Genomic DNA, 13,789 nt, shown 5'->3' on the forward strand with positions numbered 1-13,789 from the left:
GGCGGGGCAGGGCCGGGATGGCGCCGCCTCTCGTCCCCGCCGGGGCTCCCCCTTCCCCAGAGCCTCCCCCCCTCCGGAGCCGGCCGTTGGGCGGTGCCTTCCGCGGGCCGCCGGCGGGAACCGGGCGGGCCGGGCCCGGAGCGGCGGGGCGAGGGCCGGGGGCGTGTCCGTGTCTGGCCCCGCCCCTGCCGCGTGACGCCGTGCCGGAAGCGGGCGCGCCGCGGGCCGGTGCCGGTAGGAGCGAGGGGAGGGGAGGGGCGGCGGGCGGCCGCCGCCATGGAGTTCCCGGACCTGGGCGCCCACTGCTCCTGGCCCGCCTGCCAGCGCCTGGGTGAGGGCCGCCACCGGCGGGGCGGGGGGTACCGGGCGGCCGGGCCCTGCTCCCGGCCGGGCGAGGCAGCCGCAGGCCGCAGGCCCGGGCCTGTGCGGCGCGGAGCGGCCTCCGCGGTCGGGGGGAAAGGTGGGGGTCGGGCGCCTCCCGGGGCGGCGGGGGGGTGAAGGGCGGGTCGTGCCGCCCGGGCTGCCCTTGGCGGAGGGGCGCGGGGCGGCCGCGGCCTCTGGTCCTTCCCTTTGCCCACGGGTGCCCCGCCAGGGCGGAGCTGGCTGCCGGTGGCCCGGGGCTGCCGCCGGCTGGCTGTGCCCGGGCACACGGTTCTTCTCGGGGGAGCGGCCGCACGGCAGCGCGGGCGGCGGCTCTTGGTGGGGGGGCGGCGGGCGGGGACCAGGCAGGCACCCTGGCTGCTGGCCCCTGGTGCCGCGGGCTGGGGAGGTGGGACACGGCGGTGCCAGGGGAGCTTCTCCGCGGGCCCGTCCTTCCCCCGGGGCGCACGTCAATGGAGGGGGGGGTATCCCGGGCGAGTGAACCCCGCGGTGGATGTGGCAGCATCGCTCACCTCTGGCGTGAGGCCAGCAGCCCCAGGGAGCCCGCTGTGATTTCAGGATGCTACTTGTGAACCCGGGGAGGGTACGATTTGCGAAGGAGCCCCTAGGTATTTCTGAAAGCGTAGCTATGGACCCTTTTGTTTCCGTGCTGGGAGCTGGGGGAAGAGAGGAGCGGCCCTGGCTTTGCCGCGGGTCAGGGCTGTGCCTTCGGGGAGTTGGGGAGGCCCCTGGGCCGCAGGTGGGCAGCACTGACCTCAACGCTCTGCCTGCTGCGTCTCCCTGCTCCCAGACTTCCTCCCTCTGAAGTGCGATGCCTGTGAGCAGATCTTCTGCACTGACCACATTGCTTACGCTCAGCACGACTGCACCTCTGCCTACAAGAAGGTAAGTGTGGAGAGGAGGTCTAATCCAGCCTCCCGCACAGAGCTGCTGAGCTTTCCCAGTCAAGGATCAGAATAATTTGTGACTTTTTTTGGTGTTGCTTGGACAGTCCCCCTTGGGATTTGCGTCGAGTCTGGAGGCGTCCCTGGAAGCCAGGGTCTGTGTCTCAGTGACGCAAACTTCCAACACACCCTCTGCCACTGGGTGAAATGCTCTGGGCATCCCCCAGCACTGCTCTCTTCCCTTCCCAGAGTGTGTGTCTGTGCCTGTGACACCTGCTGGGTCACAAACAGCAAGCTGTTTGGAAGGTGGTGAGCAGGACCTCAAACTGTAGGTGACACTGCGGAAGCCATGGCAGGCAGATCCTAAAAGGGGGAGAGAGGTGGCAGCACAGCACTCAAGGTTGCCCAACTACATGCTCCCAGACCCCTTTTCTGATCACTGCAGGATGTGCAGGTCCCTGTGTGTCCCCTCTGCAACACCCCAGTCCCCGTGAGGCGGGGGGAGATGCCTGATGTCGTGGTGGGTGAGCACATTGACCGTGACTGCAAGTCTGACCCTGCACAGCGCAAGCGCAAGGTAGGAACCCAGCACTCTCCATCTTGCTGCTGAGCTCCACCGGGTCCCTGCTGAAGCCTGGTGGGGTGAAATGCCACATGTCTTGTCCCTGCCTGGTGCCAACTCTGTTTGTGCAGGCCGAGGGCAGGAAGGGTCGCTGAGCTGGAGGTGTGCACATCTGCAGGGCTTTGTGGTGCAAGTCGGGGGCTGAGGTGGTGATGGAGGGGGGCTGTGCAGTCACCTCGGAGATGGGGATGGGGAAACTGCAGGCTGCCATCAGGAAAATGCATTCAGCAATTAGCTGCCTGGTATTGCTTGGAGAGGAAATGGCTACAGGGAGCTGGTCCTGCAGCAATCCAGCTCAGCAGCAGCTAGAGGGTTCTGGGCTGTCCCCAATGCCCTGGCAGGGCAGGCAGGAGTCTCTGGGCAAGGCAGTCTGTCTCCTGCTGTGCATTCTGTGGTCATGGAGGCCCTTGTCTATGGATACTGAAGCCCTACCGGATTACTAGTAAGCCGTCTAAAGAAAACTAGTATACACATACAAATACCAGAGCCCCACGGAAGAGGCTCTGGTAGAGAAAGCTGGTCAGTGCCCAGGGCCTGGCACAGAGGGAAGGGACAGCTCCAGCCCTGCAGGGCATGTTCCTTTTCACCACTGCCATGTTGTCTTTCAGATCTTCACCAACAAGTGTTTGAAGCCTGGCTGCAAGCAGAAGGAGATGATGAAGGTGATCTGTGACCAGTGCCACAGGAACTACTGCCTCAAGCACCGGCATCCCCTGGACCATGACTGCAGCGGGGCAGGGCGTCCCCTCTCCAAAGCAGGGTGAGAGCTTGGGGACAGGTGGGCTGGCAGAGATGGGGCTGTGCTTGCCAGATGGGTGACAGGGAAGAAGCCCAGCTCCTCTTGGCCTGTTGTCTGGGACCGCTGCATTCTCACACTCCCTGCTCTGGGCACTGGGGTGTCCTCCATCCGTGTTAAGGTTTGTAGAGTCAGCACAGCTGTATACAGTCTCTCCTTCCTGCAGCAAAAACTGCTAGTACTGCCTGCAGGCTGTTTTGTTCTTTGTTTTCCACCCAGTCCCTTAGTCTGTAGCTGATGGCTTCTGCCTATCCTGGTACAGTGTTTTGAGGAGAAAAATGGTACCTGAAACTCTTGGGCATAGCTGAGCCACAGCATGGGTGCTGTTAGCAGGAAGAGAGGGAACTGGATGCCAGGGAGGCATCTCATCCAGCTTCACCTCCCTGGGTATCCATTGTCCAGGGATGGCCCATGATGGTGCAGCAGTTCTGTCCTGTCTGTCCTAGGCATGCTGCAGTTGAGAGAGCCCAGGCATCCTCCTCCAAAACAGTCACCACGTCAAGCAGTGGAGCTGCCCGGCCAGCAGACAGCCCCTCTTCTCCCGCCCCTGCCAGGTAAGGTGTTGGCCAGCTTGTAATTCTGAGGTGGGTGTGACCAGGCTCAGCTTAGCTCCCCGTGGGATGCTGGAGCGACAGCTCCCTGATTCTTGTGCATCAGCAGGGCTGTGTACTTGTAACAGGGCTCCCTGCCTTGACAGTAACCCAGCTTCTCCTGTTCACAGAGGAGGCAGAGCAGCTGTGTTGCAGACTCACAGTACCACCCCTCCGGCTGTCATGCTGCAGAATGGGCTGGTGAGTGGCCTGGCCTAGGCATTTGGGGTGGGTTTGGGTGGTTCCTGTGCCCTGGGGAGCTACTGCAGCAACTGCTTTGCAACCCACACTCTGCAGGTGACTGTGGTGCTTCCCAGCTGTGCCTTCCCTGGCAAGCAGGGATCCTGGATGCTCAGTGGGGCATCAGAGTTTGCTCTAGTGTCTGCGAATGGCAGCTCGTGGCTGTGCTTAGTGCTCAGCTTTCCCCAGAAGGACGAAGTGCACTGGCCCTTTTCCCTGGGTGTTCTTTCTGTTCTGCAAGCCAAGGGTGGAGGAGGAGGCAGGAAGCTGCTTCCTACTGGTATTCTTAGCATGCTGCCTTGCACTGGCAGGCAGAGCTGCATGCCCTCGGGCACAGTGAGAGAGAGCTGCAGGTCTGTCCTGAGCCCAAGGCTCTGTCCTGTGTCTGGCCTTGGAGAGGGGAGATGCACTCACCCTCAGCCAGGCAAGAATGTACTTGCCATGTGTCCCTCAGGGCTGCCTCCTGCCACCTCAGCCAAGCTGGTGACAAAACGTTTTGTTTCAGAGCGAGGAAGAGGCACTGCAGCGAGCTCTGGAGATGTCCCTGGCAGAGTCAGCACGCAGTTCAGCACAGGCACCCAGGTATGGTCCCGGGACACATGGTGTCATGCCCCAATCTGTGTGTGAGGTGTCCAGGGCAGCATCATGTGGCCCCAGGATGACATTCCTCTCAGCACGTGGCTCCAGATGATGCCTCTCTGTGGCTGACAGGAGAAGAGTCCAGAGCTATCTGTTCAGTGAGCAAGCTCTCTGGGGGGCTGGGAGGGGACAGTGAGCAATGCAAACTATTGTCTGACCACTCTGTCAGCTAATGAGTGTGTCTGGGGCATGACAGAGGTGGCTCACAGAGGACACCTGTGAGCCTACATCCTCGGGCGCGTTGCCTGGTGCTGCTAAAAACACCTTCTTACAGGCTGGAGTTAATGTGGTTCTCCTTAGCCCAGGGTGCTGGCTGCCAGCCCCAGCTGGATCCTCTGGTCCCTCCCCAGCCCCTGGCTTGTTGAGGGTGATCCTTGGTTGCTCCCTGCCCTTAGCTATCCTGGAGGGTTGCAGTGACGGGAGATCCTGCCACCCCGAAGGGCTCTGAGCACTGGGCTGGTGAGCCCGGGGGGGCGAGGCACACAATGCACCACTGTCCCCAGCAGCACACAGGAGGAGGAGGATCTGGCACTGGCCCAGGCGCTGTCAGCGAGCGAAGCCGAGTACCAGCAATCGCAGCGGCAGGTGAGTGAGGCTGGCTGTAGGCTCTGCACAGGGGTGGGGTTGATCCCAACCTGGCTGCGTCATGGTGGGGTCTTCCCTGGGTTCTGCTTTGTCTGGACTCTGTCTAGGGTCACTTTTCTCACCAGGAGGGCAGCTCAGCATCACTGCTGAGCACACAGCCCTGGGGGCTTGAGCACTGGATGTGCTCCCTTGTAGGACAGAGGAAGAAGCCCATCTTCCCTTGCTCACTGTGTGCTTCTTCCCATTCCAGGCGCACGGTTCAAAGCCATCAAACTGCAGCATGTCATAGGAGGTGATCCAGGGTGTGCCAGCGGAGGTGGGATACTGCTGTGACGTGAGGGGTGGCTCCGGCCTCCCATGTGGATGCCATGGGGTTCTGGCCTGGACACTGACAACAAGAGCCCCTCGCCAGTGACAAGTCATCTTCCTGGGGGCTGTAAGCAAGCCGCCACACACACACTGACACCTCAGCCCTAGTACCTGTGTAAAATCAGTGCAGCAAATTGCTGATGCTCCTGGAGAGGTGAAGACAGTGTGGGAGGAGGCTGAGCACACACTGACCAAATCAAGCAGCAGCCCAGGGCTTGCACTTAGCCCGAGCTGCCACAGCCATGTCCCAGCACTGCTGGGACTGGGGGGTGAGGGCAGAGCCTGCCTGGAGGGGAGGGCCATGTGGGCACATCTCTGCATGCTCAGATGTACACCTGGGATGCGGGTGCCTGCTGCAGTAGAGGAGGGCTGGATTTCATCCTCCAGGGAGGGCCACACTAGCCCCTCATCAAAGAGCAACTGGAGCTGGGATGGTCTCACATGGGCATGGCACAGCTGAATGTGCAGCCTCCGAGTAGCATGAAGGCAGCCCCTTCCCTGCTCCCCAGGCCCTCGGTGCCTCCCCAGCTGTTTGCATGTACAAGAGCACGTTGGGCCTTACCCTGACTCACCTGGGGCCTAGGACCTCTCTGAGACTGAATGGAGCTGCATTTCGTTTCTGTTTTAATTTAATTTAACAAGGGCTGTTAACTGAAAAGTAACCTCAGCACTGACTTGACTGTGCCGGTGTTGCTTGCATGGGAGGGCTGCAGCTGCCTTCCTGCTGCTGGCTGCTCTCTGCTGCCCTAAACTATCCCTGGGCCCCGTTTTAATGCTGCTGGGGTGGGGCAGGACCCCCTCCCTCCTCCTTCCAGCTGTGCTGCAGGGGATCCCCTCCAGGGTAGCTGCACAGAACCCCTTCTTGCAAACAGCCCTGAGCCTGAAACGAAGCCAGCCCTTCCTTGCTGGTGTTAGGAGGCAGGAGCTGACCCCTGGGTCGGGTGTATTTGTGCTGCTGGCCTCTTTCAGGGGGATCTGCAGCCATACAGAGCAGTGCTGCTTTCCCACCCGCTCTCTCCGGCTTCCCTGCTGGAACCGCTCCTGTTTGCAGCACGGGGCCAGCCTGTCCCCTCCCCAGCTGGTTGGGGGGGGGGGGGGGGTAGTTATCTGCTGGCGGTGCCTCCCTGGGGCAGGAGCTGGGTTCAGGCATGGCAGAGGGAGTGCTGAGACTTGTCAAAGTGCTGCTTGAGAGAAAATAAAAGCGTAGTGCAAGGTGTAGAGGTGCTTTGAGGGAGCAGCTGCTTGGTGTCTAGCACAGAGCAGTGCATCTCTGCAGACAGGGGTGCGAGACCCGGGAGGCACAGGGGGTGGACACTAACAGTGCTGCTGCTTCTTCCTTTGCCCTTGGAGTGCAGCCCCCTGCCAGGCAGAGCCCTTTGTGCAGGGATGGGGCAAGCACTGACAGCCTGCTCTGCCCCTTGCATGCCTAAGCCCAAGGAGCTCAAGCTGGTTGACTCAAGGGCGCAAGCAGGAACCCTGCCTACCCCTGCTCGGAGCATGGCTCCTGGGGGCTCCTGCAGGCGCGTACCCTGCCCAGAGCACACAGGCACAGAGCTGGGAAGGACCTGGTTTAAGAAACTACACAACAGCAAAACAAACCGGTACAAACGTGGTGGAGTGTCAACCCAGCCCCTGCAGCTCCTGGGGCATGCAGGGCCCCAGCCTACAGCCAGCAACGGCTTCCTGGCAGCATGGGGGCCTGGGCCCCGGGTCAGCGTCACAGCAGAGCCCCCAGCTGCACTCACGGCCCCTTCTTGCTGCTCGGGAACTTCTCGGGGCAGCGCTCCTTGCTCTCGCCCTCATCCCCAGCCTGCTGCTGCAGCCACATGCCGGCATACACGCCGCCCTTCTGCAGCAGCTCCTCGTGCCTGTGGGGAGAGCATGGGGGTGCAGGGTCCTGAGGTGGTCCCAGAGCCAGGGAGGGGGTCCCTGCAGTCAGCACCAAGCCCTCCCCCTGTGCTCACCTCCCTCGCTCCACAATGCGCCCATCCTTGAGCACCAGGATCTGATCTGCGCCCACCACAGTGGAGAGCCTGCAGAGAAAGGCAGGGTGTTATTCTGGCTCAGAGGGGAGAGGGTCTGGGGGAGAATGCACAGTGCGAGGAGCCACAATCACAGGGGCTGTTACCTCCTGAGCAGGAGGACGGGGCTGTGTGCCCCTCTGGGGGTTGCTGGACAGCTCAGAGAGCTCTGCATCTATCAGCCCTTTCCCCTTGTCCCTACCTATGTGCGACGACGATGGTGGTGCGATGGGCGCAGACCTTGGCCAGGGAGGCCTGGATATTCCTCTCGGTCTCCGTGTCAAGCGCAGACGTGGCCTGCAGGAGAGGCAGGGCATGGGAAAGGGATGCGGGTAATGCCAGCCTCTGCTGGGGCAGGGGCTGCTGCAGAGCGGGGTGAGGCTGGGCTGGGGGCCACTGCCGTTACCTCATCCAGCAAGATGATGCGAGGACCCTTCAGGATGGTGCGTGCGATGGCGACGCGCTGCTTCTCCCCCCCACTCAGCTTCAGCCCCCGCTCCCCAACCTGGGTGTTGTATCCTGCAGGCATAAGGGCGGGAATGTGCTCCAGGATCTGGCACAGCCTCAGCCCATCCCTGCCCAGGGGCTGATTTAACACTGGAGAGATGGCAGGGAGAGGCAAAGCAGGGCACAGGGTCGTGTGGGTGTCCCCATGGGGAATGTCACCCAAGGACACCCATGAGGGCAGCTACAAGGTCACAGGGGACCCCAGGATGGCAGAGGAGGGCAAGGAGAGGACAGCAGGGGTCTCACCATCAGGAAAGGAGAGGATGCGGTCGTGGATGTCAGCAGCCTGGGCTGCCTCCTGCACCTCCTCGTCGGTGGCCAGGATCCGTCCGTAGCGGATGTTGTTGGCGATGGTGTCATTGAAGAGCACCGTGTCCTGGGGCACCACCCCGATGTGAGCGCGCAGCGATGCCTGCTTCACCTGGGGAGGCAGGGGGTAGGGCTCAGCCAGACACACATCCCCACAAAGACCCCCCCCAAAACCTAATCCTACCCCTCAGCTGCGAGCCCAACACGCCACTCCTCACGGAGTGTCTGCTCCAGGGTCCCCCCTGGGCCACAGGCTCAGCTGCATCTCCACCCTGTGGTGGGGAGGCCCTGCCAGTGCCCTGTCCCTTCCCGAGGAGTCCTGGCCAGCCTCCCACATTTCAGCCCAGGGGCCCCGCAGTTGCACCACTCACCCCACTCCTGGCACAGACATCAGCCTTCAAAGGGGCTGTGGGGACTGTGTGCTCACCCTTGCCCCGGGGAGATGTCAGTGCCTGCACCGAGCAGTGCTGCGAGGCCCAAAGGAGCTGGTGTTCCCCCCCACACTGGTCCTTGGAGGCCTCCCGCCCTCACCTGGGAAATGTCCTGCCCATCAATGCGGATGCAGCCGCCCCACACATCGTAGAAACGGAAGAGCAGGCGGATGATGGTGCTCTTCCCCGCGCCCGAAGGTCCCACCTGCACGCAAAGGTAAAGGGACTTGGAGACAGCAGAGACTCCCCGCTGCTGGAGGCCAGGGGCCAGGCAGGGAAGGGTCAGCGCCATCAGGGATCTGTCCTTCCCACCCCCAACCTTCCCAGCCCCTCCTCCCCCATCCCACCCTCCAGCAGTGAACCCACACCCAAGGTCCCGCTCTCACCAGGGCCAGGGTCTGCCCGGGCATCACAGAGAAGGAGACGTCCTGCAGGATTTCCTTCCTGGGAGAGGGAGACGGCGAGGGGGTCTCAGGGCCACCTCCGCTGCCCCACGTCCCTGTGCCAGGCCCCATAGCTCGACTCATCCCACCCTGTGCCCGCCATCCCATACCCATCCATATAGCTGAAGTGCACGTTCTCAAACTCGATCCGCCCGGCCTCCAAGCGCAGGTCGCTGGCGTTCACCACGTCCTTCACCTGCCAGGAGAAATGTGGCCCCAGAGCCAGCCCCTCCCCAGGGCAGGACCACGGGGCCACACCAGGGAGTAGGGTCTGGGGAGGTGGCACCCACCTCCTGCTCCTCGTGGAAGAGCTCGAACATGTTTTCCATGTCCACAAAGGAGTTTTGGATCATCCTGGAGGGGGGCAAAGACCAGAGGGAAGGGTTTAGGGGAGCACATGCCAACCCCGGTGCCCACAGGGAGTGGGACCCCAGGCACCCCTGCAGCTCCCAGAATTACCTGTAGTAAGTCCCAAACCAGTTGAGTGGCGTGTAGAGCTGGATGATGTAGGTGCCGAAGAGGACAAAGTCCCCCACCTGGAAGGGGCAGGGGAGAGCTGCCTGTCACCACCAGCCCCAGGGCCCCATCCCAGGCCGGGGGCTATCCAGGCTGGCACCAGCCTTACCTGTAGCTTGTTTTCGGTGACAAAGTAGGCACAGAGCAGGGACCCTGCCAGCAAGCCCAGGCCAATGACCAGGTTCTGGGTCTGGTTGAGGAGGCCCAGCGAGGCACTGACCTTCCACTCTGAGACCTGGAAGAGGCAAGGTCCCCAAGATACTGCCATCTCCGAACCAGACCCAGGGTGAACTCCATCCTCCCTGCAGGTGCCCGTGAGGTTCAGCTCATTCCCTGCAACTCCCCCACTGGTGTTGAGCGCCCGGTACCTGGTACTTAATGATGGCATCATTAAAGCGGTTCACCTCGTAGCTCTCCGCGTTGTAGTATTTCACCTGAAGGACAGAGCCAGGGTCAGCGTCCAGATCAGCCCCACCAGCACCAGGCAGTGCTCAGCCACCCCACCACCACCTACGGTACCGTCTCAAAATTGAGGAGCGAGTCCACAGCCCGGGACTTGGCTTCATTGTCCCTTGTGTTCATGTCCCGCCGGTACTTGGTCCTCCACTCGGTGATGAAGATGGTCAGAGCTGTGGGCAGGAGAGGGCTGTGTCGGCAGGTGTCCACTGCCCTACAGCCTGGCATGGCACCCCTGCACCCCGACTCCCCACTCACTCAGGTAGAGGCTCATACACACAAAGATGATGAGGCCAAACCAGGCGCTGAAGACAGACGTGAAATAAACGATGCCGATGACGATGTCCGCAATGGTGGGGACGATGCTGAAGACAATGTAGCTGGGGGGTGGGAAGGGGAATGGTGCATCAGCCCGGCCCAGTGGGGCTGCCCGGCCACCCCCAACCTGCCACGGGCACGCTCTGACCTCAGCAGGCTGTTTATGCTGCTGGTGCCCCGGTCCACGCTGCGCAGGACCTCACCGGTACGACGCCCCAGGTGCCAGCGCAGGGACAGCCCGTGAAGGTGGGCGAAGAGCTGCACCTGCACCTGCCGGTTGGTGAACTGCTGCACCCACACCCACAGGAAGGTGCGCAGGTTGCTCACGAAGCCGGTGGAGCCTGTGAGGCATCACGGGATGGTCAGCGAAGACTGGCACCAGTGGAGCATGCAGCTAGCTAGGAAGGCCCAGGTGGGAAAGGGATTTGGGATGGAGCCCGCCCCACTGTCCCCAACCCAGAACCAGTTCTGGTTGCTGCTCCCAAGAGAGAGCAGCAGTGATGGGGGCATTTAGTCTTCCCTGGCCACCCCAGCCCCAGCACGATGTGCCCTGTGATGTCTCTACCCAATGTTCTGTCCTTCCCAGTGGTCCTTACCAGCACCTCCACCCTGCAGGAACTTCAGCCCCACGTAGATGCAGACAGTCCAGGCCAGGGTGTGCCAGGGAGCGCCCTCTGTCAGCTCATTCACTGGGGAGAGGGTGGCGAGGGTCAGGGCAGAGGGTCAGGGAGTATCGCCAGGTGCCCTGTAGGAACCAGCCCCAGCACCCAGCACTGGTCCCTGACCCCCTGGAGCCCGCTCCTGCCAGGTCTCTGGAGGCCCCCAAGCCACTCGTGACACCCCCCAGGACTTAGTGAGGCCATGAGCAGCCTCACACACCGAGCTTCAGGCACCTCACCAATGTTCTTGTAGTAGATAGGGACAAAGACATTGATGGCTCGCTCGAGCCCCATGAGCGCCATGCAGAACAGCACCAGCCCCTGCAGCAGGTGGTTGCCCCTCGGCCACATGTACGGCACCAGCAGCCGCAGCTTCCTCCGGAAATCCTTCCAAGTGGAGGTGGTCCTGCTGGCGTCAGGCAGGAGCGGCTGGGGGACAGCAGAGCGAGGGGTCACCGCCCCGGCACCCCCGCCCAGCTGGCAACGGCCCCGGGGAATGCTCCACCAAGAAAACCAGCCCCATCCTCCCAGGGTGCCCACTACATCCTCCCAGCAGGGCTGCATCCTGCTGACAGCACACAGGGAGCTTGGGCAGCCCAAAACCTCACTCCTCCTTGGTCTCCTGAAGATGCTGATCCCAAGGCAGCTGTATTTACATTTTGTCTCCAGCTCCTCCCTGGCCATGTCCCCAAACTACTCTGGCCCCAGGACTCACCTGGCTGTTCTCCACATCCCGCTCCTCCTCATTGACCAGCAGCATGTAGGGCTTGCGGGGCAGCCCCGGGGCCTTCATGCCCAGGACAAAGAGCATGAACGTGCAGAGGTAACGTAGCAGCCAGAAGCTGAACTGTACCTGGAAAGAGAGCAGGGGGTCAGTGCCACAGCCGGCCCTCGGCATGGCACGGCTGGGCACAGGATGGGTATGAGCTGAGACAGGCAAGGAGCAGGGCAGGGGGTTGGGGTGCAGTGCAGCCAGGGGACACCCCATGGCAGTTCACTGGGATCCCCCAGCTGAGCACAGCACCTCAGGCAGCACCCAGACCCCCTCCTTCCTTCCTTCTGCATCTGGCTCTGCACCCTCTGGCTCAGGGTGTCCATACCCTGGGGGTAGCAGGGGGGTAAAGGGCTGTGGACAGCAGGCAGACACCCCCCATCTCTGCACCTGGGTCTGGGCCAGGCAGAAGGAGGAGCTGAGCCAGACGGGCAAGTGGAGAGGTGGGTGATAGCTGGGCTCTGGGCCGAGACACGTGGCAGATGTGTGGGTGCATCCCAGGAGCGTGCACACCCTGGGCATGGCAGGACATGACACACACACACCACCCCAGCACCGCGATGCTGCAGCCCTTCCTGCCAAAGGATCCCCCCAGCCCCCTCTCCTGCCCACAGCCCCCCAGCCCACCTTCTGGTTGGTGTCCTCCAGCGCCCACCACCACAGCGGGCTCCTCCAGGACACCAGGGTCAGGTTCTCGGCGGCGAAGGCCAGTGCCCAGAAGAGGAGGAGGACGGTGCCATGGCCTCGTGTCCGGTCATGCGCCAGCACCCGCGTGTGCTCCAGCTGCAGGAGGGCGACCGCACAGCCCCAGCTGAGGGCCCAGAGGCAGGCGTGCAGCAACATGTACCCGTAGAGCCGTGCCGGCCTCCCCACTTGCCACAGCAGCCCGCCGAGGGGCTGCAGGGCCAGGAGCAGGGAGAGCAGGACCTGGCCGCGGTAGAGGCGGGAGCGAGGGATGTACTTGGGCTCCATGGCACGGCCAAAGCGGACGTAGCAGGCATACTGCAGGGCGCCCAGCAGCAGGCAGACGCTCAGCAGTACGGCCGGCACCAGCGTGAAGAAGAAGCAGGGCTGGAAGCCCTGCTGCACCCAGGCCTGGGCGATGGAGCTGTTGCCCTCACAGTAGCCCCCCATCAGCGCCATCCTGGCAGGTCACCGGCTGCGGAGAGAAGAGGGGCTGGAGCAAGGTCTCAGGATGAGCTGTGGGGTACGGCTGGGGCGGGCTGGCAGGGCCAAGCAGAGGGGGGGCACTCATGGGGACAGGGGTGCGCACCGGCTGGACGCAGACACGCGGGACACACGATTTGAAACACGCAGCCCGCGCAGGCAAGCAGGGCCAGCTCCGCGAGGGGATGGACGCGAGCACCACGCCAGGATCCGCTGGTGGACCCCGGCAATGCCCTGGGCAGGGGGGTAACACTGCACCGGCCCCCCCGAGCCACCCGGGCCCTGCGGGCTGAGCTCGGAGGTGGGGGGCAGCGGGAGCCGCGGGGGTAGGACGGCAGTGGGGCGCCGGGAGCAGGCTGGGGGGGGCAGAGGGGGGGCAAGGGGGCAATGCAGCGGCAGCGCGAGGCGGGGATAACGCAAGAGGACGCTGGGGGAAACGCTGGGCCACGCAGGGGCGCCGCAAGGGCAAAGGCAGGGGGACATACACGGGGACACGCACGCGCGGGGCGAGGGACACGCGTGGGGAGAGGCGGGGCCCGTGCCGGGGCAATGCCCGGGCGGTACCGGCGCCGCTCGGCCCCGGGTCGCCCGCGCAGCCGCCGCGCCGGCCCCGCCGCCCTGCCCGGACCCCGCCGCGGCCCCGCCGCTCCGCCGGGGCCCCGCCGCCCGCTCGCTCACCTGCCCCGGCCCCGCCAGCCCCGACCCGCTCCGGGCCCCCGCGCCGCCGCCAGCCGGGCCCCGGCGCCGCTTCGCCCCGCCCCGCGCCCCGCCCCCCCGCCGGGCTCCTGCGCGCCCTTCCCGGCGCCGAGACTGGCCCCCCCCGCCCCGCACCCCCGGGCCGACATCCCCCGGTGTGTGCCCGGCCCCCCGGGCCCAGCCCCAGGCCGCACCGACCCGCTCCCCGCTGCCCCACAACCGCCCCCCGTCCTGCGGAGACGGGCCCGGGGAGGTGCCGGCGGGGCGGGACGAACTCGCGGGCTGGGGGCCAAGGAGGGGGGGGTTCCCGAGGCCGAGGCGAGGCACCCCGCTTATCGCCGCCGCCAGTCCGGCCCTGCGGTGCCGCGATAGCCCCCGCCGCCGCAGG

General features: G+C 64.0%; 2 protein-coding genes across 5 annotated transcripts; one reads left to right on the forward strand and one right to left on the reverse strand.

The window, feature by feature from the left end:
* The first annotated feature begins 192 nt into the window (after nucleotides 1-192).
* On the forward strand, nucleotides 193-5,780 carry ZFAND2B (zinc finger AN1-type containing 2B). 3 transcript variants are annotated; one of them, XM_074910523.1, is made up of 9 exons: nucleotides 193-331; nucleotides 1,172-1,266; nucleotides 1,711-1,842; nucleotides 2,496-2,647; nucleotides 3,130-3,237; nucleotides 3,381-3,474; nucleotides 4,019-4,095; nucleotides 4,656-4,737; nucleotides 4,988-5,780. In XM_074910523.1, exons 1-9 carry the CDS (start codon nucleotides 277-279, stop codon nucleotides 5,024-5,026), a joined length of 834 nt encoding a protein of 277 aa, XP_074766624.1. In that variant the 5' UTR covers nucleotides 193-276; the 3' UTR covers nucleotides 5,027-5,780. The 3 variants fall into 3 exon arrangements, with proteins under 3 accessions (XP_074766624.1, XP_074766625.1, XP_074766626.1); XM_074910524.1 differs by having other exon boundaries at nucleotides 3,405-3,474; XM_074910525.1 differs by having other exon boundaries at nucleotides 3,405-3,474; nucleotides 4,659-4,737.
* An 881-nt stretch (nucleotides 5,781-6,661) lies between these two features.
* ABCB6 (ATP binding cassette subfamily B member 6 (LAN blood group)) lies at nucleotides 6,662-13,708 on the reverse strand. Of its 2 annotated transcripts, none has more exons than XM_074910522.1 (20): nucleotides 13,600-13,708; nucleotides 12,166-12,697; nucleotides 11,482-11,619; nucleotides 11,006-11,195; nucleotides 10,704-10,796; nucleotides 10,256-10,448; nucleotides 10,048-10,169; nucleotides 9,853-9,962; nucleotides 9,702-9,767; nucleotides 9,443-9,568; nucleotides 9,277-9,353; nucleotides 9,108-9,171; nucleotides 8,928-9,013; nucleotides 8,761-8,818; nucleotides 8,475-8,579; nucleotides 7,881-8,055; nucleotides 7,534-7,646; nucleotides 7,330-7,424; nucleotides 7,071-7,139; nucleotides 6,662-6,974 (listed from the first exon to the last, which is right to left on the reverse strand). In XM_074910522.1, exons 2-20 carry the CDS (start codon nucleotides 12,679-12,681, stop codon nucleotides 6,848-6,850), a joined length of 2,523 nt encoding a protein of 840 aa, XP_074766623.1. In that variant the 5' UTR covers nucleotides 12,682-12,697; nucleotides 13,600-13,708; the 3' UTR covers nucleotides 6,662-6,847. The 2 variants fall into 2 exon arrangements, with proteins under 2 accessions (XP_074766623.1, XP_074766622.1); XM_074910521.1 differs by lacking the exon at nucleotides 13,600-13,708 and adding an exon at nucleotides 13,384-13,452.
* Nucleotides 13,709-13,789: the final 81 nt, after the last annotated feature.

This window comes from Athene noctua, chromosome 7 (genome assembly GCF_965140245.1).
Source record: "Athene noctua chromosome 7, bAthNoc1.hap1.1, whole genome shotgun sequence".
NCBI lineage: Eukaryota > Metazoa > Chordata > Aves > Strigiformes > Strigidae > Athene > Athene noctua.